Source organism: Pipistrellus hanaki (assembly GCF_964339955.1).
Source record: "Pipistrellus hanaki genome assembly, chromosome: 15".
NCBI classification, from domain to species: domain Eukaryota; kingdom Metazoa; phylum Chordata; class Mammalia; order Chiroptera; family Vespertilionidae; genus Pipistrellus; species Pipistrellus hanaki.
Genome location: NC_140517.1, coordinates 1,433,073 through 1,457,716, shown reverse-complemented (window position 1 = coordinate 1,457,716; position 24,644 = coordinate 1,433,073). Strand labels below are relative to the sequence as shown.

General features: G+C 55.6%; 2 protein-coding genes across 4 annotated transcripts in view; one reads left to right on the top strand and one right to left on the bottom strand.

The window, feature by feature from the left end:
- Positions 1-10,150, bottom strand: part of PHKB (phosphorylase kinase regulatory subunit beta) — a 46,333-nt gene extending 36,183 nt beyond the window's left edge. Inside the window, exons 1-3 of one of the 3 annotated variants that reach the window (XM_084905473.1) lie at positions 10,004-10,138; positions 8,223-8,335; positions 339-428 (exon numbers count right to left, since the gene is read on the bottom strand). In XM_084905473.1, coding sequence (XP_084761599.1) covers positions 339-428; positions 8,223-8,277 — 145 coding nt within the window. In that variant the 5' untranslated portion in view covers positions 8,278-8,335; positions 10,004-10,138. Of the gene's footprint in view, positions 1-338; positions 429-8,222; positions 8,336-10,003 lie in introns of all 3 variants that reach the window. The other 2 variants (XM_084905472.1, XM_084905471.1) reach the window with 2 other exon arrangements.
- Positions 10,151-10,311: 161 nt separating this feature from the next.
- ITFG1 (integrin alpha FG-GAP repeat containing 1) overlaps positions 10,312-24,644 on the top strand; it is a 43,367-nt gene continuing 29,034 nt past the window's right edge. The window contains exons 1-6 of the mRNA XM_084905503.1: positions 10,312-10,594; positions 12,028-12,100; positions 12,973-13,118; positions 14,316-14,373; positions 15,833-15,907; positions 22,878-22,972. Coding sequence (XP_084761629.1) covers positions 10,387-10,594; positions 12,028-12,100; positions 12,973-13,118; positions 14,316-14,373; positions 15,833-15,907; positions 22,878-22,972 — 655 coding nt within the window. The 5' untranslated portion in view covers positions 10,312-10,386. The remainder of the gene's footprint in view (positions 10,595-12,027; positions 12,101-12,972; positions 13,119-14,315; positions 14,374-15,832; positions 15,908-22,877; positions 22,973-24,644) is intronic.

Below are 24,644 nucleotides of genomic sequence, written 5' to 3'. Positions count from 1 at the left end.
TGTGTCTCGATGAGGCAGAGACGGTGACGCGAGGCTCAGGGCTGCCCGGGAGCCAGGCGTGAGCGAATGAGCAGCCAGCACATGCACAAACCGGGCAGGTGCCCCAGGAAAGCCTCTGGAATGTTCCGGAAGGCCGAAGGGGCACCGGGGACCCCGGTGACAGCGCTATAATTATTCCAGGGATGGATGTGACTGCTGGCTCCTTCTGCAGCCCCGGCCCCCCACGCCGCGGGCACAGAGCGGCCCAGGGCCGCCGCCCGACCTCCCAGCGCGGGGGCATCCCGCGTGCCGTCCAGGGCACTCCCGCGGGAGCGGGCGCTGGCCCCGACGGCGCTCACCGATCCTGTAGAAACGGTCCAGCTTCTCCCACAGGCTCTCATGGTCGGGCTGCAGGAGGTGGATGCTCTTCAGAGGTTCGTACACGGAGCCTGAAGGGAGAGCAGCCTGTCACCCGGCCTTCCACCCCGCGCACCAGGAAACGCCCAGCAATCTCACTCCGCGCTGCGGGGGACGCGTGGCTCACTACGGCTCGGGTTTGGGTGGAGCAGGGGGAGAAGAGAGCTCCCCTGCAGCGAGCCCGGGGGTCTGGCTGCGGGGAGATCCCTCCCCTCACCCCGCAGCCATCAACACCTCAAACAGCTCCCGTGCTCAGGGCCGGTCAGCCGCCCAACCGTCTCCGTGCCACCTGAGAAACACCCACTAACCTGCCCTGAGACCCACACTGCAGCCACACCGTGCTCAGCCGCACCAGGCCGGCTCCTGCCAGCCGCTCACACCGCCAGCGCCCGGGAGGGCAGGGCACACGGCTCACACGCTGCAGGAGTCCCCGTGACCAGGACAACTGGCCACTAAGGCGTTCACCTGGCCAGCGCACACGCTCAGCGGCTGAATGACAGGACAGAACCGGAGCCCGCAGCCAGGGCCTGGGAAAGGCCTCCGATCGCTGCTGAGCGCGCTCAGAACCAGCGGCTCAGGGTCACGAGTCCACCCGGGCCCGGGAGCGCGAGTCGGTCTGACACCGGCACAAGAACAAACCTGTGATCTGCCTGGTTTCCGCTTGCAAAGGCGTGAGACAGCCCCTCGGGGCCACAGAGCCACCCCAAGGTCCCGCGACGCTTCTATTATGTAAGAAAGTACTCTTCCCGTTGAGGCGTTGGACGCATTGCGAATTAGTTTCCTAAACTGACGTTAACGTAGGAAGTCAAGTCCATGCATTTTTAAGAGATCAAATGGGCCCCTCCTTTTTTTAGGTTACAAAATATTGAATAGAAAGATCCATTTATCCTAAATTCTAAGCAGAGAGCATCCCAAATTATGGGATTCAAATGGGCCATTTCCTCTTGAAAGAATTGCAATTTCATTTCCAAATCAGCATCAGCGCCGTAGGACGTGATAATGCAGCATTGGGCCTGCACACATTTTCTCAGATGTAGCAGTGTTACGTAAGATCTCAGACCTGCCATGGACATGTGACATTTGCCAAAGGCCTCGACCACAGGCAGCTTTTGTGGCTGCATAACGGTCTCTCAAAACCGCTAGGCCTGGGGCAGCTCACCCCCATCGGTATACAGGATCTCAGGGTGCCCTGGGTACTGCGGACTGTCTGCGACCCACCCACACCCCAGAATCTGTGGTCAAGGGCCGCCCACAGACTCCCGCAGGCAGACATGCTGAGAAAGGCGTCTCCTGGCTACAGGGACCTGTTTTCGCTAAGAGATCTGAACGCACTAAGCATGACCCAGCACTTTGAGCATCTCCAAGGTCACCAATCTCTCCTTGCAAAGCAAAGAAGCAAAGTGCAAACCATGATTTCCTTTACTGTCCAGTTGGTCCATGCACAGGAACTGAAACATTAAGGAATAGATATGCCCCCCAAGGTGGGGCGGAGGGTGGGGGGACGAATAAATGGTGACACCTCCATTCAACGAAATACCTTAAACAGTGAAGGGATGAAGTAGATCTGTTTGTAATACCAGGAGAGACCAAAAAAATATAGTGTGAAAAGGTAATGTCAGAGACCAAGGCATGGAGCATGATGCTATGTGTTGCAAGCTAAGCAAAAAGGATTACATGTGTGATTTTACAAATGCATATGAACATGTAGATAAACAACATACTTTGAAAAGTCTGGGACATACACCGAACGGGTCAAAAAGGACTGCCACCAGGATAGTGGCTTTTACTCTACGTGTTTCTGATGGTCTAAAGCTTATGTAATAGGGTATTCATTGATATGCCAAAGCAATATCTTCATTGATCACAGCTCCTTGGGCAATGGAAACGAAAGAGAAAATAAACAAATAGGACTACATCATAATAAAAAGCTTCTGCATAGCAAAGGAAACCATCAACAAACAACAAGAAAGCCCACCGCTAGGGAGAGCACATTTGCCTGCTATCACCGATAAGGGTTTATAATCTCCAACATTTACAGGAACCCACACAACTTAACAAAAGGAAGATAAACAACCCAATCAAAAAATGGGCAATGGACCTAAATAGATACTTTTCGAAAGAAGACAGAAGGAAGGCCAAGAGACAGATGAAAAAAACATGCTCAGAGTCACTAATCATCCGAGAGCTGCAAATCAAAACAACAATGCGGTACCACCTCACACCTGTCAGAATGGCTACCATCAACAAATCAGCAAACAAGTGCTGGCGGGGATGCGGAGAAAAAGGAAGCCCTGTGCACTGCTGGTGGGAATGCAGACTGGTGCAGACACTGAGAACAGTATGGCATTTCCTCAAAAAACTAAAAATGGAACTCCCATTTGACCCAGTGATCCCACTCCTAGGAATCTATCCCAAGAAAACAGAAACGCCAATCAGAAAGGGTATATGCACCCCTATGTTCATAGCAACACAATTCACCATAGCTAAGATTTGGAAAGAGCCTAAGTGCCCATCAGCAGAGGAGTGGATTAGAAAACTGTGGTCCATCTACACTATGGAATACTACGCTTCTGTAAAAAAGAAGGAATTCTTAACATTTGCAGCAGCATGGATGGACCTGGAGAGCATTATGCTAAGTGAAATAAGCCAGTCGGAGAAAGATAAATATCACATGTTCTCACTCACTTATGGACAATAAAGAACATTATAACCTGATGAACAGAAATAGAAACAGAGTCAGAGAAGCATCAAACAGACTGTCCAATGACAGCGGGAAGGCTGGGGAGGGTTGGCGGGCGAGGGGGCGGTAAGAAACCATCTTAGGTGACCCTGTTAGTGGTTCTCGACCTGTGGCTAGCCACCCCTTTCACAGGGGTGGTTTAAGACCATCGGAAAACACAGATATTTACATCGCGACTCATTAATAGTAGCAAAATCACAGTTATGAAGTAGCAACGAAAGTAGTTTTACGGTTGGGGGTCACCACACCATGAGGAGCTGTTAAAGGGCCGCGGCATCAGGAAGGTGGAGAACCGCTGCTCTCGAAGATGGAGAGGCACCGGGGACATCACGTGACCCAGCCTGCAGAAAGCGCAGATCGGCGGGGAAGAGGCCAGCGGCGGCTGCAGTCTCTGTGGTTACAGCATTAACCTGTTAACCGGGGAGTTCCCTTTTTAATTACGCAACGTACAACGGGCGCATACTCTTTCACTGGGACGTGTCAGTACGTCACGCCCAGCGGACGTAATTTTATATTATTATTTTTTTTATTTATACTTAATTAAAATAAATGAAATATATATTTTTCGTTTATTTATATATATAAAGCACAAAGGAAAACACAAAATTACAAACAAATAAAAAAGAATACCAACAAAGAAATGGAAACATCGAATTAAAAAAATTATAAATTTTACAAACAATTATAAAGATTACAAAAAATATATACCGTCCCTCTCAGGGCGCAACATATATTCCAAGGACGTATTCATATGTCCTACCCGTTCCCGATAGTGTTTATGTTTGACTTATTTATAGGTCCCGCTCGGTTAACAGGTTAAGGTGGGATGGCAGCCTTGGCTTGAGCGCTGTCCCAGGTACTGAGAGGTCACAGTTCGGTTCCCGGTCAGGGCACAGGCCCAGGTTACCGGCTCCATCCTCAGTCAGGCGTGTGCAGGAGGCAGCCCATCGATGGTTCTCTCTCTCTCCCTCTCCCTTCCTCTCTCTCTCAAAATCAATAAAAACGTGTGTTTCTTAAAAAGGCAGTGAGAGCAGGGTGGCAGAGAGGAGGGCTGCGCAGGAAGGACTGAAGCGGTGGAATAAACAGGACGGAGAAAGGCTTACACTCGGGGCAGGTCTTGGGCACCAGAGCCAGCACGGCTCAGTGGGACGCGGCAGGAGAGACTCCGAGGACCCCATCTAATCCTCAGATGGCTTTTATTCCTTTAGATTATTATAACTAACCCTCCATCCTGCCAGGATTTTTTATCCTGGCGGTTATTGAACAAATGATAATTATCGAAGCTACAAGCCTATTGAGAATCGGGATTAAGTGGGTATAACAAATTAATTGAGCTTCGCGATGCATTTCCCTGTGAACAAGGATCTCTGAACTGATAGAAACAGCAGATAAAAATTCACAGCAAAGTAAAGATAATTACCCTCCGAAATATGGGAGCTAAGAAAACAGCTCTCCTTGTGAATGCCTCTGTTTTAGAGACATTGACCAGAAACGGCCCTGTTCCCGGCAGACCGTCTTAAAGACGTTCAATATGAAGGTGACATATGGGTCTAAGACCAACTCGCTGAGACGAGCCGCATTTAAAAGGGCCTCGATTGGAACGGAAAAACCCCCATCGAAGCGGAGAGAAAGTCCGTGGGGATGATGAATACCCCCGCCGCCGATGCCCCGTGGAACACCACGCACAGCTGCGCAGGGATTCCTGACAGTCCCTGTGAAATAAGCGGGCTGGGAGCGGGAGGGCCTGGGACGGCACCCGGGGGGCAGCCCCCTCCTGCCTGCAGCCTGAGCAGGGCCTCCTTCCTCCAGGCTCCTCCCCGGGTTCCCAGGTTCCCACCGCAGCCCGTAACCCACCGCAGCACCCCACAGCCGGCCCTGCCCCCTGGCCCTCCCGGAGCTCCCCCCGTGCTGCTCGCTCCACCCCAAGGTCCTCTCCTAGTGCCCACCCTGAGGTCTCGGTGACCCCCGCTTCCTCCTTCGGCTCAAACGCCCCTTCCAGAGAGGCCTTCAGCCAGGTTCCCCCAAGCCCAGCCCCGCAGCTGAAGTCTTCTCACTCCAGCGGCTGCTCAGAGGGCGGACGCCAAAGCGAGGGCAGGAAAGAAGCACTCGGGGTCGGTTTGGGTAATCCCCACTCTTGAAGACACATCAGCAACACTGGACAGGACAGGTGTTTTTAGGAAAGATAAGAACATATTTTAAATGTACTGGCCAGCTCTTTAACATCAAGTGTGTCTTACATTATATAGCATCTTATTTAATCCTTGCAACAATATCTTGGGGGGGGGGGTATTATTATCTTTATTTTTACGGACAAGGAAACCAAGTCTCAAAAAGGTACAGTCTCATCACAACACTGTGAACCTGGAAGTGATATAACATTGTGTGTCATCTGTGATGGGAAATCTTAAAGTTAATCCGAGAAGAAAGGGAGGGAGGGAGGAAGGAAAGAAAGAAGGGAGGGAGGAAGGGAGGGAGGAAGGAAGGAAAGAAGGGAGGGAGGAAGGGAAGGAGGAAGGAAGGAAAGAAGGGAGGGAGGAAGGGAAGGAGGAAGGAAGGAAAGAAGGGAGGGAGGAAGGGAAGGAAAGGGAAGGGAGAGAAGGAGAAAGGGACGGAGGGAAGGAGAGGGAGAGGGAGAGGGAGGGAAGGAGGAAGAGAGGGAGGGAAGGAGGGAGGGTCAGATGGAAGGAAACTGGCCCTTCAGCTCTCTCGGGGTTCCAGCGGTTGCACAGAGCAGCGATCCTCAGCCACACACAGGCTGACACATTAGCAGTCCGAGCACAGCACAAGCCCCGCACGGAATGCAGGACACACGCCGCAGCCAAGAAAGTGCAGATACAGACAGAACCGCAGGCCGTTCAGAGGATTAAACACACTAAACCATCAGGGTGCGTTGGGAAGGGGTTTTCCAGAAGCAGGACCCCGGCTTTCCGCTGGGCCAGGAACAGCGGGGCCGTGGGCCCGGGCTTTGAAATGCCGTTCAATGGCGCCACAGACACCCGCCTCCGAGGAGCTGCCGTGGGGAAACGATCGTTCCCAACGGAAACGCGGCATCTCTGCGGGAGCACCGGCAGCACCTGCGCCTCCACGGCCCTACTGTGGCGGACGGGCGTTTCCCCGGACGGACCTCGGAGTCCTCCCTCCTCGCCGGGGAGAGGCCCCTCCAGGAACGTCCACGTCGCAAGCCCAGGCTAAGGGAGAGTCATGCAGTGGCCGACGGCGGTGACGCGGGGCTCGTTCTGTCCTGCGCTCGCCGCGTGCTGTTTCCGTGGAACGGCGCGGCGCCGGGAGAGCTCCGGTGTGCGCTGTGCCATGTCACAGCCGCTGGAGGAGTGGAATTCCCAGGACTCCGAGGCGGGAAAGCCGGCCTCAGAGTTAGCATTTCTATTTCCCCGTAACGGCGAGACCTGCACACGCCCCGGCTCCTGCCGGCCCGCCGAAGTGGGAACAAAAGAAGACACAGCCCGAAGATAGACAGACAGACAGACAGACAGACGGAGAGACAGAGAGACGGACGTCCTCTTGCTCACTCAGTTCGAAGACTAAGTCAGACGCCGAATACTGGCAATGCCGTGTCACTCAGCGGATGGCCACTGAAGGCAAGAACTGTTTTCCTTCCTCGATGTAGAAGATTTTCTATCTCCCGGGAATGAATCTTCCCTGGGCTATTTCTTATTTCTTCCCTCCCCACGCACACCCCAAGATCCTTCTCCTCCGTGGTGCTGAACCAGGATGGGAAATGGAAATGGAGATAAACGGCTACAGAGAAAGCGGAACGTTCACCGTCCCTTTTTGGCTGGCTCATCCCACCTTCACCCAGTGATGGGTCCTGAGGGCTAGACGTTCTTCTCATACATATTTCATTTCGGAGAGGAAGGGAGAGAGAGAAACCCATGATGAGAGAGAATCATGGACCGGCTGCCTCCTGCACCCCTCACTCTGGGGATCAAGCCCGAAACCTGGGCCTGTGCCCCAACGAGGAATTGATCCGTGACCTCCTGGTCCATAGGTCGATGCTCAACCCCTGAGGCCCGCCGGCCAGGCGAGGCGAGGACATTCTGCTAAGGTCCCTAAGGGACAAAGCACACGCTGGCCACAGGCTTCTCCCGGAAAGCCCAAGGGCTCCAGCCTTCACGTCGGGCCACGGCCCCTTCCCTGGCCGCACCCCAGGCCTGGGTTCCGAACGGGTCCTTCCTGGAGGCGTGACCCTCCTCCGACCTGTTCAACACCCATGGGGGGAGCTCCACAGCCCCCGTCCAGCTGGCGAGGGGTCTCACCACCACGACCGTCTCAGAGCCGCGGTGCCCACCTCGCCCCCCGCCCTCCTGCCAAGCGCACCGCGTGGCTGTGCAGCCCGCGTCTCAGGACCTGGGCCGGCTGCTTCCTCTCGTCACCAAGGGAGCGTCCCCGTCCTGGCTGAGAACGTGTGAACGTGCCCGCTGCACGGCGAGTCCATGCTGAGTAAACAACTGGGACCCAGGCCCTACGGTGTGGCTCAGTGGTAGAGCATCAGCCTGCGGACTGAAGGGTCCCAAGTTCGATTCCGGTCAAGGGCATGTACCTTGGTGGCGGGCACATCCCCAGTAGGAGGTATGCTGGAGGCAACTGATCAAAGTTTCTCTCTGATCGATGTTTCTAGCCCTCTGTCCCTCTCTCTTCCTCTCTAAAAAAAAAAAAAAAAAAAAAAAAAAAAAATCAATAAAAAATTTTTTTAATAGTAATAATAAATAATAATAGTAATTGGGGCGCTGACTGAAAACTTCTAACTCTGGTAAACTTATTTCCGTGACGTGAGAAGACAAAAATCTTTTAAGAAGCTTCTCATATACCAGTTTGACAGCCGTCACTTTTGCACCCATTTGACAGCCGTCACTTCTCAGGCCCGCACGACCCCCGCGGGCCAGGCCACGTCCAGCACACAGCGCACACACAGCCTCGCTAACCGGAGCGGGACCCGGGACCGCGGTGTGCGGGCGTGGGCCCGCCAGAGGGCACACCACCCCAAGGACATCATACGGCGGCATCAAATTTCAGAAACAAAGGGAAGTAAAACTACCCCCCGGGGGCGGGGGGGGCGCTCCACACTTACCAGACCTTAAGAAGGCTCGGGGAGACGAGGCGGCCGCGTCAGGCGGGCTGGCCATGTCAAATGGTCGCCTCTGACCACAAGCGTCACAGGCTAAACCACAGCCATGTCCACAGCTGTTTAGTGGGGGTTAGAAGCAATCACGGTTAGGATCATTGGAAGCGGGTGAGCAGGTATTAACCCAGGATGCCGAGCGCGACGAAGGCCGTCAATCAACGTTCGTTACCATGGTGTGCTCTTTCTATGATTTGGAAAAAGCGCCTGGCGCTCGGGTGGCCTGTGTGGGTTGGGCAGGAACAGGTACTGTCCACTGATGGCGCATCACGTGACCAGGCGGCTATGTAACAATGCTCAGAACTCTGCGGGGACCTCGCCACCAGAGCCGGGGTAGCCCACGCTGCAGACAAAGCTCGGGTCCCACTTTCTTCTATTTTCAACAGGCCCTGGGCGGGTTATATTTAGTGACATGGGACGTCAATGGTTCACTCAAGAAGCATCAGAGTCTCGTGCTCCTTCAGAGTCAGCAGAGGACGCTGAGACCCCAACTAACGGGGAGCAGGGACTTGGAGGGGGTCCTGTCCTACCGCCGCCGCGCAAGCAAGGGAGCAGGCGATGTCCGGAGCATGCACCGAGCCGCTGTGCACGTGAAACGGGGCGGACGAGGCTGCATTCCACGGGGTTAAATAAAACTGGGACGTTCCCTCTCGGTTAAGAAAGAGAAGGTAGGTCCTCAGAGCTCACGGTTATGACATGCATTTCAGAGGAAATAAAGATGAGAAGAAAATCAACCCCCCCACACGTGCTTAGGAAAGGGAGAGAGAAATGCTTTGAAAACATGTTGAGGGCAGAGCTCAGCTCCCTGCGGAAAAAAAAACCCGGTTCCTCTCTGTGACCAGAGAGCATCCATCCAACAAGAGACAGCGAAGAATGTCATGCACGGCAAGAACGCAGCGTCGGAGCACCATGTTGGCGGAGGCAAAAGCATTCTGAACACCGATGCCAACTGCGGGGTTCGCGCCTCTGTTCTTCCGTTAGCCACGCAGCTCCGACCTGCAGCAGCCTGGGCCCTTCCCAAGGGAAGGCTGTGGGGTGAGGGGGGAACCCCCTCTCCGTCCGGCTTACAGGCACGCTTTCCGCTCAGGGCGCTCAGCCCTGGCTCCGGGCTGCAGGGTCGTGACTGTGCAATTTGAAGGAGTCAGCTCGGGACACTGGAGCCGCTAGGGCTGCCTGCTAGGGCTGCCTGCACGGCCTGGGGTGGGTGCATCCCGGGGGCCCCTCGCCTGGGGAGGGCACCCGCTTCCTTAGGAGCCCTAACTTTGCTCCCCGGAACCCGCTTCGTGGCCTGGGCCCTGTCCCCCAACATTTTTGCCGCCAAGATGACCTGGCTGGGGCTCAGGATTCGGGGAGGAGTGCAAAGAGGGATGTGCAATAAGGCAGCCAGCAGATGGAGAGAAGGCAGGAAGCAGACGTGAGATAAGGCAGCGAGCGGTTCCATTCACGTCGGGGGTGCGGAGGGGGGAAGGGGTGCAGCCACGGCTTTGGGGAGGGACCCACATCAGGCCTTTCCTAACCAGGAACGTGGTCGCCGCCTGGTTTCTGGGGGTCACACAGGGGTCACGCTAGAGCACCCCCTCATTTCTAGTGGGGTGGGGGGGGAGACCTCGGGCGGAAGGCCGGGCCGCCGGCCGCTTTCTGAGGGGCCCGCGGCGGGCAGAGGTTCGCGCCGGGACCCCGCTGCCCCCCGCCCCAGGCGACCGGGGGAGGGGGCGCCCCGGCCCGCAAACCTGAGCGCTTGGCCCGGGCCCTCTGCTCCAGGACCGTCCGGCTCACTTCGGCCATCAGCCCCGCCGCCCCCGCCATCGCGCCGGGGAGGCCGTCGTGCCCGCCGCCCCCGGCCGCCGCCTGTCAACTCGCCGGCAGGCCCCGCCCCCCGCGCGCGACACTGTCGCGAGGCCGCCGGCCGGAAGTGAGCGCGCGGGCCGGTCCCGCCCGAGCCGCGGCCTCGCGACCGTCGGAGGGCGGGCCGCGGGGCGGGGGCGGCGGGGCCGGGGCGGCGGCGGAGCCGGGCGGGCGGGCGGGGAGGAGGCTTCGGCCGGGGCGGCGGCGGCGGTGCTTTACGGCTGCCGTCAAGCGCGGCGGCGCGGCGGCGGGCGGGGCCGAGGCGGCCATGGCGGCGGCGGGCCGGCTGCCGGGCCTGTGGGCGCTGCTGGCGCCGCTGCTCGGGGCGCTCGCGCGGCTGGGGGTCGGGCCGGCGCCGGCGGGGGCGCTGCACAACGTCACGGCCGAGCTCTTCGGGGCCGAGGCCTGGGGCACCGTGGCGGCCTTCGGGGACCTCAACTCCGACAAGCAGACGGACCTCTTCGTGCTGCGAGACAGTCAGTGCCCGCCGCCCCCTCGGCCGCGCCCCGTGTCCTCCCGGGGTCCCCCTCACCCCTTGCCCGCGGGCTGGGCCCCTGGGTCGCCCGGGCCCTCTCCCCCAGCCCAGACCCTCTCCCCTTACCCCCAGACCCCTGACAGCTTGCCCGTCCCTCCATCTCCCCCCACCCTCCCAGGTCCTGGCGGGTCCCCCACAGTGTGATCTGACCCACAGCCCTGCAGACACCCCAGTTTTCTCCCCAGAGGCCGGCCCACCCTCCTCCTCCCTGGGATCCCCTGCCTTCCGAGTCCTTCCTGGTCCCCAGGAGTGTGGGCCTGCGCTCCTCCCAGGCCCCATTCCTTCCTGCTTCCCCCTCCCTCCTTCCCCTGTCACCTGGGAGATGCACCCGGACATCTCTGCTCAGTGGGCTTCTCCCCGCCTCCCTGTGCGCCCCACTCACCGCCCCGCCCTTTACCGGCAGCTGCTGGGCCCTCCAGCGCCCTCACCTCTCCACGGCCGATGGGCGGCTGCTGAGCCCCCTGGGAAAGGGCTGTCCACCCGCCAACTCACCCCGCCCGGAGCCTTCGGGCCTGTCGTGTGCGTGGGTCACGCTCCTGTCTTCCATGCCATTGCTCTCTTGCCAGAGCTCCTTGCTCTGGCCATCACTAAGCAGACATTTTTGTAAATCTCGGTGCTGACCATGGTCCTTACGGGGTCGTGGCGTTCTCGAGAACCCACAGGACCAGGTACTGTTTAAGGTCAAGGCCAGGAAGACAGGAATGAAGAAGGGCTTATGACAGATGGGATCCCGGCCCAGATTTCGATTTCTTGGGGCCCCTGCCAGGCCCGGGACCTCCTGCGGACCCGGATGCTTCCCTGTCTTGGTGGGCCCCCTTATGTTGCAGGAAGGGTGCAGGCTCCCGCGCCTGTAGCTACTCAAGTCCGTGCCAGCAGCTGCTCACTGAGCTCCAAGGTGGCCTCGGCCCGGAGAAGGGTCCATGGGAGCCCCCAGAGGAGGGTCTGGGAGGATTCGGCTTGTTCTGCCTCAACACGAACCCGTGTTCTTATGAGAGCCCTGGAGTCCCGTGTCCTTCCCGTGACGCGTCCGACGGACTCAGCAGCCTTCACAAGGGGCCCCCGGGTCCGATTTGGGGGGACAGGGCTGACGTGTAGTCATGAGGCGCGTTATTTAAGGCGACCGATCCGACTTCTGGCGCAAGTCCTTCCCCGGCTCCGGGTTGTCTTGTCCGGCTGCGTTTCCCATGTCCACCCCCCTCTGGGCCTCGGATCGGTGATGGGCCCTAGGGCTCTCCGCTCCGTCAGACTCAGGGGCTGACCTCCAGAGGGCAGGTGACCTGGGACCAAGGGAAAGATTTCTTGTTGAGAAAGTGCCGGGAAAGGCCTGGGAACACGGACTGGAGCCTTCTTCCGACACCCTGTTCTCTCTCTTAGGAAATGACCTCATCGTCTTCCTTGCGGACCAGAACGCGCCCTACTTCAAACCCAGAGTGAAGGTTTCCCTGAAGTAAGTCCACGTGGATGTGTTTCCCGTAGCGGGCATCAGTGTCGTGAGGGACAGGCGGTCGTTGGTTGAGTGGCCTTTGCGTTCCGCGGCACCCAACTGCGACGCTGGCACAGAACCACCGGTGATGAGGTGTGAGTCGGAGGTCATCTGTTTGGAGAAATAGTGGCTGCAGCAAAGGCTGCAAATGATTCACTTTGAAAGGAAATAGAAGTCGGCGGGTCCAGGTCTGACCCGGCAGTCCCCTCTCATTACCTCGCTGTCTAGTCTGCTCTCCCGCGTGTGTTGGGTCGGCCTGACCCTGACCCTGACCCTGACCCTGACCCTGAGGGTCCTGGGAGCAGCTCGCTCACAGGCTTGTCAGGTTCCCTGTGTTTGGGAGGGGCAGGTGGGAGCTGAGGGGAGGGAGTCCTTTGCACTGGAGAAAAGATCAGTGACCTCTGTTCTCATTTTCTTTCTTCTTTTTTAATATATTTTTATTGACTTCAGAAAAGAAAGAAGCGGGAGAGAGAGAGAAAAAAAAAATTCATGATTGGAGAGAATCATGGATTGGCTTCCTCCTGCACACCCCACACAAGGGATCGAGCCCAAAACCCTGGGCATGTGCCCTGACCGGGAATCCATCAGTGGCCTCTTGGTTCTTGCCTCGATGCTCAACCGCTGAGCCACACCGGCTGGGCACAGTCTTGTTTCTGAAAACCACCCTGCATTCATCCTGAATTCCTCTGTAGGCCCAAGGGGCCTACGCCACAGGGATGCTGATACGAGCAGAGCTCGCAGGGAGCCGGCTCTGCATCGGGACCAGGTGCGGTGCATCCACAGGGCCGTGTTTTCCCTCCGAGCCCGGCCAGCGGCTCACACGCCTGTCTCCGCAGGAACTACAGCGCCCTGATCACTGGCGTGGTGCCGGGGGACTACGACGGGGACTCGCAGATGGACGTGCTGCTGACGTATCTCCCCAAGAATCATGTGGACGGTGGGCTAGGCGCTGTCATCGTCTGGGGGAGAAACCAGACCTTAGGTGAGTTGTCTTAGGAGTTTTTACTATTTACCAGTGGCTGAGGAAGGGTATTCTTATGTAGCAAAAGTTTGTTCTGAAGTCAGGTTTTTTTTTATATTGCAGTTCTTGAGTGTCAGTGATTGTTTATTTAAAAAAAAAAAAAAAAAAAAAAGTCCATTTTCTGATTTTTCATTCTCAACCTAGACCTGTTCTGAGGTCAGTTCCAGAGAACAAAACTCAGTTTGGATAGCTAAGGAGATTTATTAGAGGGTCTTGATGGCTGAAGAGCTCACTGTAGGTTGAACTTTCTGGAACAATCCCCAAAGACTTCAAGAAAGGAGCCATTTGCACAGCACCTGCCGGGACGCCACTGTGCCCGCCCACTGGGATTCTCCCCGCCCACTGGTGCCCGCACCTGCCCCCTGAGACTCACAGTGCGGTGATCAGCCCCCGGGAGACCTGCAGGCCCCGCACACCTGCCTTCCCGGACTCCCAGCACGGAGGCGGGGTGGGGAGGGCGTGCCTCGGTGCTCGGTGCTGGGCTGGCGGAGACGTGCTGCCCTCGGAAGCGCTGTGAGGGCGGAGCAGGGTTGAGAGTCAGGCCATGTCCCCTCCCAGCCCCTCCAGTCTCATCTGAGCTCCAGTTCCTCCTGGCTAAGCCGGCAGCTCTGCCCCGGAGGGGCCGTGGTGTTGTCTGTCACGTGGGGATGAGGACCGGACTCTCCTGCTTCAGAGGCCGCCCGGCAGCACGGACCTGAAGGAGGAGGCCCGTGCGGTGGGGCGAGGGGAGCGCAGTGGAAGTTAGGGTCGGGCCGGTCATCCCTGTGGCATGAACTCGCCTGGGGGTTTGTCTTCACAAACCGGCTGTTGGTTTGAGTTCTGTTTAGAGCCGTAGTCGGCAAACTGTGGCTCGAGAGCCATATGCGGCTCTTTGGCCCCCTGAGAGTGGCTCTTCCACAAAATACCACAGTCTGGGCGAGTCTATGTTGAAGAAGTGGCGTTAGAAGAAGTTTAAATTAAAAAAAAAAAAAAATTGGCTCTCAAAAGAAATTTCCATCATCCTGTTGATATTTGGCTCTGGACTAATGAGTTTGCCAACCCCTGGTTGAGTGTCTCCGTGGTGGTGAGAGTTGGAATTTGTTAGAGACGAATCTTTTCCTGCTGGAAGATATAGAGAGTAACGCAGTGCCTGTACCTGTGTGTGCGCTTTCTTCGCAGATCCTCACAACATGACCATGCTCAATAGGACTTTCCAAGATGAACCTCTGATTATGGAGTAAGTATGCATTTGCTTCCCTTTGAGTCATTTTAAACTTACAAACATAACATAACATTTTTCACATAAAAAACTACTGCCCGGCCAGTGTGGCTCAGCAGTTGAGCATCGACCTATGAACCAGGAGGTCACAGTTCGATTCCCGGTCAGGGAACATGCCTGGGTTGTGGGCTTGACCCCCAGTGCGGGGGGTGTGTAGGAGGCAGCCGGTCCATGGTTCTCTCTCATCATTGACGTTTCTCTCTCTCCCTCTCCTTCTTCTCTGAAATCAATAAAAAATATATATATATATATTATATATATATATATATATATATATATATATATATTATATATATATATATAATATATATATATATATATATATATTTTTTTTTTTTTTAAACTACTCTGCTAAGTAGTATTGACACTAAATTCATTCTCCCTTTAAAGCTGAGAGGGGCCTGACCTCGGTGATACGGTGTTTATTGGCCATGATGAAGGAAAGAGGAAAACGAAATTCAGTATTTTTGAAAGAAAAGGACATTTGTGTTTTCTTTCTGTGTCAGTCGTTTTGATTGTGTCTGTTACGAATCCAGGGTGATTCCAGCCATGTCATTAATCAGAGAATTGAGAGAACTGCTTTTGGGTAAAACTATTACTACATCACAGACGGATATCCAGGGTACAGGGTTTCCTCCAGTGATTTGCACGGGTTTTTACATTTAGGAGAAACTTGTGTCCTTTTTCACAGCTCTTCCTCAGTGTTAGCGTTCATTTCCTCAGGACAGACCCAGACAGGCATAAAACGAGCCAGAGTCAGGGTTGTCGGTGACGCGGTGGAGATCACTGGGGGACAGACAGCCTGGGCCACTCTGTCCTTCCGTCCTTATGAAAGTCACCGTCGATATCAGCGGGTCAGTGGCCACAGAGCTCTGGAACCCGGGGACTCATCCCCTTCGGCACGCAGCTGGATCTCTCCCATTGCTGCGTGTTTCCGTCGTTATCGCAGCCTTCGGCGGACACTTTGGACTTTGATACCAGCCGGTTATCCTCCCAAGTCCATCCGACCGAACAGGTTGGGTCACGTTCAGCCGTTCGCAGCCTCTCCGTCTCCTCGGGGATGGGGAGATCAGGCAGAGGGGGCAGGTAGCCCAGGGGTCCTCTCGCCCTCCACCCCGCGCGGGTCATGGTGGGCTCTGCTCTGGGCCGTCACCCAGACACCCCGGCTGTCCGGGCCTGGCCCTCTGTGCGGCTGGACCCTGAGTCACGTGCTCTCCTCGTGGCCGTGGCAGGAGGGCTGAGCGTCTGGTTACCACAGCCAAACCCTTTGCCTGGAGGTGACCCTGTCCCTCAGCTGGCGCTTCCCGGACTGTGGCAGATGCTGTGAGCATCCCGATGTCCCCACACCACCCGGGTCTCTCCTTCTAAAGCCAGGCGGAGAGCTGGATAACATCGCTGCCTCGTCTTTCCTTCTCAGCTTCAATGGTGATTTGATTCCTGATGTGTTTGGCGTCACGCATGAAGCCAGCCAGCCACAGATCCTGATAGGAGGGTGAGTAAACGAGTGATTATTACCCTGTAACCCAGTGTCCTGTTAGCCCCACGGGGACCGTGTGTCTGTGAGCCCATTGCATGCACCACTGGCAAGCCCGGCTCGCTGGAAGCCCCCGTTGGAAAGACGTGGAAAGGGCGTCTGGTCCGAGCGAGTGCTCCGGGGCTCTGGGCTGGGTCTGCAGGTGGGCTCTGTGCAGAGCGGCCGCGGCTCCCGCCCTCTGGGAGGGCCGTGTCGGTGCTGAGTCATTGGGTGTCTGCATGGAGCCTGGATTCTCCGCCTCGGTCGCTAGCTCCCCGGCTCAGTGATGCCCCCGCTTCCTTTTCCTTTTGTTTGTTCAGTGAGCAATGGCGGCCTGTCAGAGTAAACAGTCCCTCCCTCCGCCCTGGGGCTCTCCGTGGGCACTTCTCCTGGCCGCTGGTGTGCGAGGACTCCTCCCATCCTGGCAGCTGTGCTCCCGGAACCCTCTGGAGCCTTGCCATTCTAGGTCTTTTTTTTAAATGTATTTTTATTGATTTCAGAGAGGAAGGGAGAGGGAGGGACAGAGGCATAGAAACATCCATGATGAGAGAGAATCATGGATCGGCTGCCTCCTGCACGCCCCACACTGGGGATCAAGCCAGCAACTTGGGCCTGTGCCCTGACCAGGAATCAAACCATGACCTCCTGGTTCCTAGGTCAATGCTCAACCACTGAGCCACGCCGGCCGGGCCAAGTCTAAGATCTTCATCACAGTTCCTCTAGGCTTAAAATAGAGCTGTCCTAACACAGAGTTCGTAAGGCGTTTTTCACCGGCCTGTTCAACCCGGCTGATTCCTTTTGTGTCTGAGAACGGAACCGCGGAGGGGGATTTGCGAATGAGGCCGGTTTTGGCTCTGGAGCACCGAGCACGGGCCTGCCCCTGCCTTCCAGCTCACAGACACTCCCTGGAGCTCTGCCTGCCCACGGCTCGGGAACCATGGCGGCTCTGCTGTGCGGCGGCGAGGTCGTGTGTTTTTGCGGTTAGGGTTTGAGATGCGGTTCACAGATGAGTCAGTTGTTAAAATTCAAGGTGTGATGAAGGAAAGCTCTCGCACTTCCTGTCACTCTCTCCAAAGGTTTGCGTAAAGACCGTGGGTGTCTTGCTGCTATTCATAGTGACCTGTGAAAGGCTAACTGTGAATCCTGAGCCTGTTACCCCCAAACTCTGAGAAGCGCCCGGAAGAGCCCGGTTCACAGGCCAGGGGGGAGGTCCTGCTTTGCCTTCGTGGCCAGGGGCTGCGTGTGTGGGGTGTGTGTGAAGTGGGGGGGCCTGCGTGGGCGTGGGCATGGGGTGTGTGTGGGGGGGGGCCGGCGTGGGCGTGGGTGTGGGCGTTGGCGTGTGCGTGGGGGGGTGCGGTGGGGTGGCCTGCGTGGGCGTGTGCGTGGGGTGTGTGTGAAGTGGGGGGGCCGGCGTGGGCGTGGGCGTGGGCGTGGGGAGGGGGCTGCACGGGCCACTCCTGCCACCGCGAGGCTGGGAGTGTGCCTGTGGCTGGGGCTGCACAGGGACCCGTCCAGCATCTCCGTGGCCCTGCTCCTGGGCACAGGAAACCCACCCGCCGTGTCATGTGACAGCCGCATAGCTTATTTCCCAGTGGATTCTACATTAGATTTCGCTTCTCTGATGATTCTTGAAAAACGGTAGCTTTTAAAACTGGTTCTGGCCCTGGCTGGCTCATCTGAACGGTGAGAGCAGGGTCCGTTCCTGAAGGGCACACACACACTTGGTGGCAGGTGTGATCCCCGGCCCTGGGCGGGGTGTGTGTGGGGGAGGCAACCAATCGAGGTTTCTCTCTCTTTCTCTCCCCCTCCTACCTCCCTTCCACTCCCTCTAGAAATTAGTGGGGGACGGTGAGGGGGGAACTCTGGGGTGACAATTAAAAAGAACGAAATAATTGTCCATCCCTCCTGCTGGTTCCATTGTTTTAACATCGGCTGCTCTGCGTAATCTGCCTGCGCCCTGTAGTCAGTCCTCGGCTCGGCAGTTTTTATAACGTTCCCGGAGCTGCATCGCCACACACGTACGTGAACGGAGAAATGAGGTCAGACTCCGTCAGTCAGAGTCAGTCCACGGAGGCGGAGAGGCGGTGCGGCCGCCTGCGGGTCGGAGTGCGCGGCAGGCGTTTCCCGGCACCGAGCCGCAGCCACGTCCGCAGCTCTGCCGCAGCTCTCTGTCTGCGCTTATTGTGGGAAACCTGAACCGCGCACGGGGAGAGAGAGCGGGCCGTGAATGTGTGCGTCACGCACCTGTCATCCAGCTGTCCTCACCACCTCCTGACCAGCCTGTCCATTCACTGCCAGCTCCCTCCCAGACATGGTCATCTCTCCACGTTTAACCTATACCCCTAAAGAACAAGGACTTTAAAAAATACATTACAGTGCATCAGACCTAACAAGTAAGAATAACTTCTTAGCATTGTTTCCCGGGGAGGTGTTAATGGGACCTGTGAACGGGATCCTCAGCAGCTGGTCTGAGGGCGGAGAGGGCGGGGAGGGCGCGGAGGGCGGAGGCGCTGTTTCTGTAGCTCCGGCCGGGCCGCAGGGCAGGAGCCAATCCACGCGAAGCTCCACCGGCTCCTGCAGATACGCGCTTCCAGGACAGTCTTTCCTCTGCGTTAGTACGTGATCCAGCCGTATATATAACATGTGTTCTTACCAATGGCACATGTAGTTCACATAACCTCGGAGCTTTTTTAAACACTTGGACACGTTCACAAGACCACTTAGATACCCATTTAATTTACATATCAGCCTGCAGACCTGCGTCTCTTCGGAGACCTAGGATCGAGTGATCGCTAAAAAGACGTCGGGTATAGAAACGTCTCCATTGCAGTGAAGTTCTGTGAGGACATGGGCTGGAGGCACAACCTCAAGGACAGGGACAGTCGCAGTAAAGAGGAGCGTGCCATGTTGGGGGGGGCGCGTCCCCATGGCAACTCAGCATGGCAGTTAGAGTCCACTGGATGCATTTTTAAGATAATCGTTTTATTTTAAAACCTCGACAGTTCTAATAGATTTGAAGATTTCCTATTTTGTAGCTGTCTAGGCTGATGAAAATATTTTGTTTTCATTTCTTAGAAATGAATTTAAATCAGTGTTCAAGGGCACACAGATTTTCAAAATTCTTTTAGAGCCTTTCTGAGCAGAAGCGTGCGAGGGCCGGTGGGCTCAAGAACAAGGCCACCATGGCTGGTGTGGCTTAGCGGGTAGAGCATCAGCCCCTGGACTGAAGGGTCACGGGTTCGATTCTGGTCAAGGGCACGTACCTCAGTTGCAAGCTCAAACCCCAGCCCTGGTCAGGGCACGTGTGGGAGGCAACCAATTGATGTGTGTCTCTCCCATCAATGTTCCTCTCCCTCTCTCCACCCTCCCTCACAGCTCTTTCCAAAAATCAATGAAAAATATGCTCAGTTGATGATATTTTAAAAAAAGAAAAAGAAGGAGGCAGCTTGGAGAAGTATGCCAGTCCCATCTCCATGCAGACCCGTCTCCCGTGCCTTCCCTGGGCTCCTTGAATAGTGATGACTCGGCCCAGGCTGACGGGAGAAGTGGGTGGACTGGCAGTCACTTCAAAGAGCAGTTACCATGGGCAACGAGAAGCCACAGTTGACATTAATTACATTTAAATTGATTCTTTGATAAGTGCTCTTCTTTGAGAGTAAGGGTGATGGTGCCCACAGATCAGAACACCTTGACATGATTGTGCTTCCCGTGGGGGGCAGCTAATATCGGGGATTTCCACAGAACGGGAAGCGTCAGCGAGCAGACTCGACCTGCCTCAGGACTGCCCACTTTCTCATCGCTGCTGTCTCCTCCTCTGGAATCAGAACAGTTTGTTCTTGCGACCTTGGCTTTCCAATGGGAGTTGAGCACGGATGAGGTTATAGCTTATGTGAGCACAGTTGCTTGAAAACGCCGGTGTCTGCTCTTAGGAGAAACTGTGAGTGCAGAGAGCCCCGTTGAAGGCAGAAGGAAAAATGAATTCTGTTTCGAACTACGAAATCTTACACCGTCTGATTCTGACAGACAGCTGTCTGTGCATTCCACTCTCCGCCATCAGCACCCATCCGCGTGGTGCATGGGCACTGCATACGTGTGAGGGTCAGGCGACCGCCTGTGAGAGGCGTCCATGTGAAGCCGCAGAGGACCGGCAGCACATAGCAGCGTCGATACTGTGATGAGCTGCAGAGTTCCTTTGAAGTGTTCAGGGAGCAAGACCGCAGCTCGTGCTTTGTTCGGAGTCTGAACACAAACGTCTGCAGGGCCAGGAGGGGGCGGGGGGGCGAAGCCTCCTGGGGCGGCGGGCGCTGGCCAGGGGTTGTCAGACCGGCTGATGTTTCCGGAGAAGCTGGAAATCCAGGCTTGTAGGTGAAAGCTGACGTTTTAGTTAACTTCTAGCAGTGAATTCAAAATTTTTAAAACAGCATGCGGCTCAAATAACACATCTTCCTACTGGATTGGCCCGTCACCTCTTTATCACTCTGCTCTATCCCTGTTCTCCATTCTTCGTTTGAAATGCACATTTTTGTCAAATAGTTCCCAGAACGAATAGCACCAGTTATTTGAGGTTTTCCAACATTCTACTTGTAGCTTCCTTTAAAGCAAACCTGTAGGAAATTCTCCAGGCACTGAGATCAATAACGGTGCTGATAGTCACTAAGCTATCAGCACCATGATTAACCCCATTAAGCTCAACCTCGAAAAAGCCTGTTTTTAATCAGTTTGGCCTATAATTACAAATTTGTTGCAAATACCAGGAAGTGCTTCTGAAACGACTTTGGGTTAAACTTGTCATAGAATCTCTAGCCTGAATCTGATCATTTTGTTAGTAATTAAAAATACCCGAATGCTTCGAGTTTGAAGGACCAATGAATGCATGGCCTCTCTTAAAAAGAAGCACACCAGCCGGTATTCAGTTGAACGTAATTGCAGTTATTTTAAGCATTTTTAACCGTGTGCGGTCTAAAAGAGCACGGCATGAATGCTCGGCACGGAATTACCTTACAAATGTTAAATACAGCTTCTCCGTTTATAAAATTCATCATCACCATGTTTTTGGTTAAGATCGTAAAATCAGGTTGTACAGCTAGTGCTGGTTTTGTTCCGCCCAGGCCCGGTGTGTACCTAAAAGCGTGTACACGGAGGTCCTTGGGCCGAGAGATCACGCCCGTGAACACGTCCTCTCTCCGCGGCTCCAGCTGCCAGGAACAGATGAGCAATTCGCTCTCCACGCCCATCGGGCTGGGTTCACAAACAGGCCTTGCTGGCCCACAGGCAGTCGGGTGCTGCGCAGACAATTAAGTTGGACTTAATGAGCCTTCCATTGCTCTTCAGAGATGACGTGTCTGTACTTCCATAGGGGCTGGGGCATAATGGGAGGGGGGCAGATTCTAACTACCGTGTTTCCCTGAAAATAAGACATTCTCCAAAAATAAGACCTAACGCATGGAAAGATAAGACATCCCCTGAAAATAAGACCTAGCGCAACTTTGGGAGAAAAAATTAATATGAGACACTGTCTTGTTTTCGGGGAAACAGGGTAGAAGTAGAGAGGGAGGTGCTGCTGACACCTCTGACGCGGGGCTGGGGCTCAGGGCGCTGGAGGGGCTACACCCGCAGAGAGAAGGTTCCGGCACAGACCGCAGCGTGTGGTGGAGAGCGGGTTATGGGAAGAGGCCGGAGAGGAGCAGGCCTTTGCAGGCGGCAGGTGTGGGTGGGGCCCTGCGGGACGGGAATGCCTGCCGAAGAGGAACTGGGGGAGGGGGTGCTTTCATGTCAGCCTGTCACCCTCAGCGCTGCGGGCAGAGGCCCCGTGCGGCAGGGCGGGGTCCCGTGTGGGTCTGGGTCTGAGTTTTGGGGGCCGGCTGACCCGCTGCCCACAGGCACTGCGCCGCCCGGTGCTCCTGGCTTTGACGATTGCCAGCCCTCGGCTTGAAGGGGCTGCTCACTGGTTTGGTGTGCGACCCCTCAGTGACGGGTGACGCTAAGCATCTCCTGGCGTGCTGGCAGCCGTCGGTATACTTTCTTAGGAGACATGGCTAGGCCGGCCATTTTTAACGAAGGCTGTTTATCTTCTGATGCAGAGCTGTGAAAGCTGTTTATGTAGTCCGGGTACCAGGGCCTTAGCAGAGATGGGATGTCTTATGATGTAAAAAGTTTTTAATTCTAATTAGTCCAGTTCATCTATTTTTTTCTTTCTTTTATTGCTTGTTATGTTGGTGTCATACCTAAGAATCCATTTCCAAATCTAAGGTCATGAAGATGTATCACTGTTTTTTTAAGAGTTTTCTAGTTTTAGCTCTTGGGTCCATTTTGAGTTAATTTTTGTTATATGGATTGAGGTAGAGTCTTAAATTCATTCTTCTGCAAGGCTCAAACTTTAAAATTGATATTCATAAAAGATAACCAATACTACAGTCTAGGAAAAAAATAGCATTTAATCATTATTTCTTGTATTTAGAAGAGATCTATAAATATAAGAGCTAAAACTATAAACTCAGAAGAAAGCATAGCAGTAAAACCTCATGACCTTGGATTTGGAAATGAATTCCTGTACATGACACCAAAAGGACAAGCAAAAAAGAAAAACACAGACATTGGCAAGTCACACAAGGGGTGAAGTCTTTATAGAGAACTCTCACAACTCAAACATAAAGCAACAAATAGCCCAATTTTCAAACCGGCAACGGGTCCAAGGAGGCATTTCTCCAAAGCAGATAGCCTGTGGCCGGCGAGCACAGGACAGTTATAATAAAACATGTGACAGCGGTAAGTGTTGGCACAGAAATGGAGATCTGAGAACTCTCCTACATTGCGACTGAGCTGTAGGATGGGGAAGCTGGGGGCGTGTGAAACAGCCAAACGAAAAGGAACAAAACTTTTACGCCCCTGCCATGCTCATTTGATGTTTGCCTCACGAAAATCTTGGTGCTGTTTTGTTTGTTTTTTTCAGGAATTTATCATGGCACCTTGCACTGGCCACCAAAAGTAAGATGCGGACTCCACATTCTCACGCGTTCATTGACCTGACGGGAGACTTCACAGCAGGTGAGCTGTGCGTCCGTGTAAATCGTGGGACTTGTTCCTGTGTTCTCAGCAAGCGCTTTCTTTCTGATTGCGTGCGGAATGTTTAAGGATGTAGGGAGGTCAGGGGTACTGGACGCCTGGGAGAAGCACAGACTTTGGTAAGTGGGCACTGTGGTTTGGGGGCGCGTCTAAATGTCACTTTCCACAGGAGCATCTCGGGGTCACGTGCACAGCTTAGGGACGGTGGCCATGGGGCTTTATCTAAGCAGGTGGAGAGGATAATGGAGACTTTTTTTTAAGGATTCTGTCCATTTTTCTAAAAAATACAAATTAAACCATTCCAGCCCTTCAGATCTCATAAGGCTATCTCACAAATCCCTCCTGAATGCATTCGGCTTGAACCGGTTCACGTCCGGTTGCAAATAATAGCTGATCGCTATCGGCCCAGATGGAGAGGCCCGTGTGCTCTAGCCAGAGCGTGTCCGGGTCAGCCCTCGGTTCTCCCCGAGGACGCGGCAGCGGGGGACAGGCCGGGAGCTGCTGCCCGAGAACGGCCTGCCCTCTGACCTCACACTTCATTCCCGGGCCCGCCAGCTGTGCAGCACCGCCCTCGCCCAGTGCATAACTGTGAGCCTCGCGATCCGCACCCAGGCTCGCCCTTCCTGCCCCGCGCCCCAGAGAGCCAGCCGGCATTGCTCTGCCCGCCGCTGTGCTTCCCGACATTGAGAGCACGGCACCAGCAGCAGGCGCACGTGAGGCTGGTGTGACCACGGGCAGAGCCTGCCCGTCCAGTCAGGGGTCACCAGGCCGGCGTGACCACGGCAGAGCCTGCCCGCCCAGTCAGGGGTCAGGAGGCCGGTGTGACCACGGCAGAGCCTGCCCGCCCCACGTCAGGGGTCAGGAGGCCGGCGTGACCAGGGCAGAGCCTGCCCGCCCACGTCAGGGGTCAGCAGGCTGCTGCTGCACGTGGCCTCAGCCCTTGGAAACGTCAGGAAAGGCTGCTGACTGCCGGCCGGGAAGACGGGGCACTGGGAGCGGGAACACCCTCGCCGGGGCCGCCTCGCTGCAGCAGCAGGCACGGAGCAGGGCGGCTGCGGGAGGGGAGGGCGCTGGCAGGGCTGCGGCCGGGTGGGCGCGAACTGTCTGATGGAAACGCTGTCTGCGCTTTTTCTTAAAGAAGGAAGGTAAAGGGTGGGCCTCTGTGGAAATACGTAAAGGTATGGCTCCCTTCCCCTTCCCCCCATTTTCGCTGAGTCTGTCCTCTGTTAATAGGGTGCCAGTTAGCGCCCGCGCCCGGAGCACCTCGGGGCGCGGAGCACCTGTCAGCTCCCACCTGACCGGGGACGGGGGACACTTAGCGAGCTGAGGCGCGAGCCCTTCCCTCCCGGCCTGGTCTCCCCGCTGGGCTGCACGTGGGGGGCAGGGCGCCCCCTCTGGCGTGCTCCCCGCCCGGGGCCTGGGGCAGGCTCTCGGGGCCCGGGCTTCACGGGCACAGGAAGGAGCAGCGGCAGCCGTGATTAGCATTCGGGGGGAGTCTCTGCCTCAGGAAGGGGCTGAGTTATTTGGGGGCGGGAGTGCCTCGGGGACCTTGTTGGTGTCTGATGTGTTTCCAGGGACGGAGCAGAGGAGGCAGCCCGAATCGAGTTAGTATTTTCCTCTTAGAAGCAGACTGCCTTGGTCATACTCGGGCTTT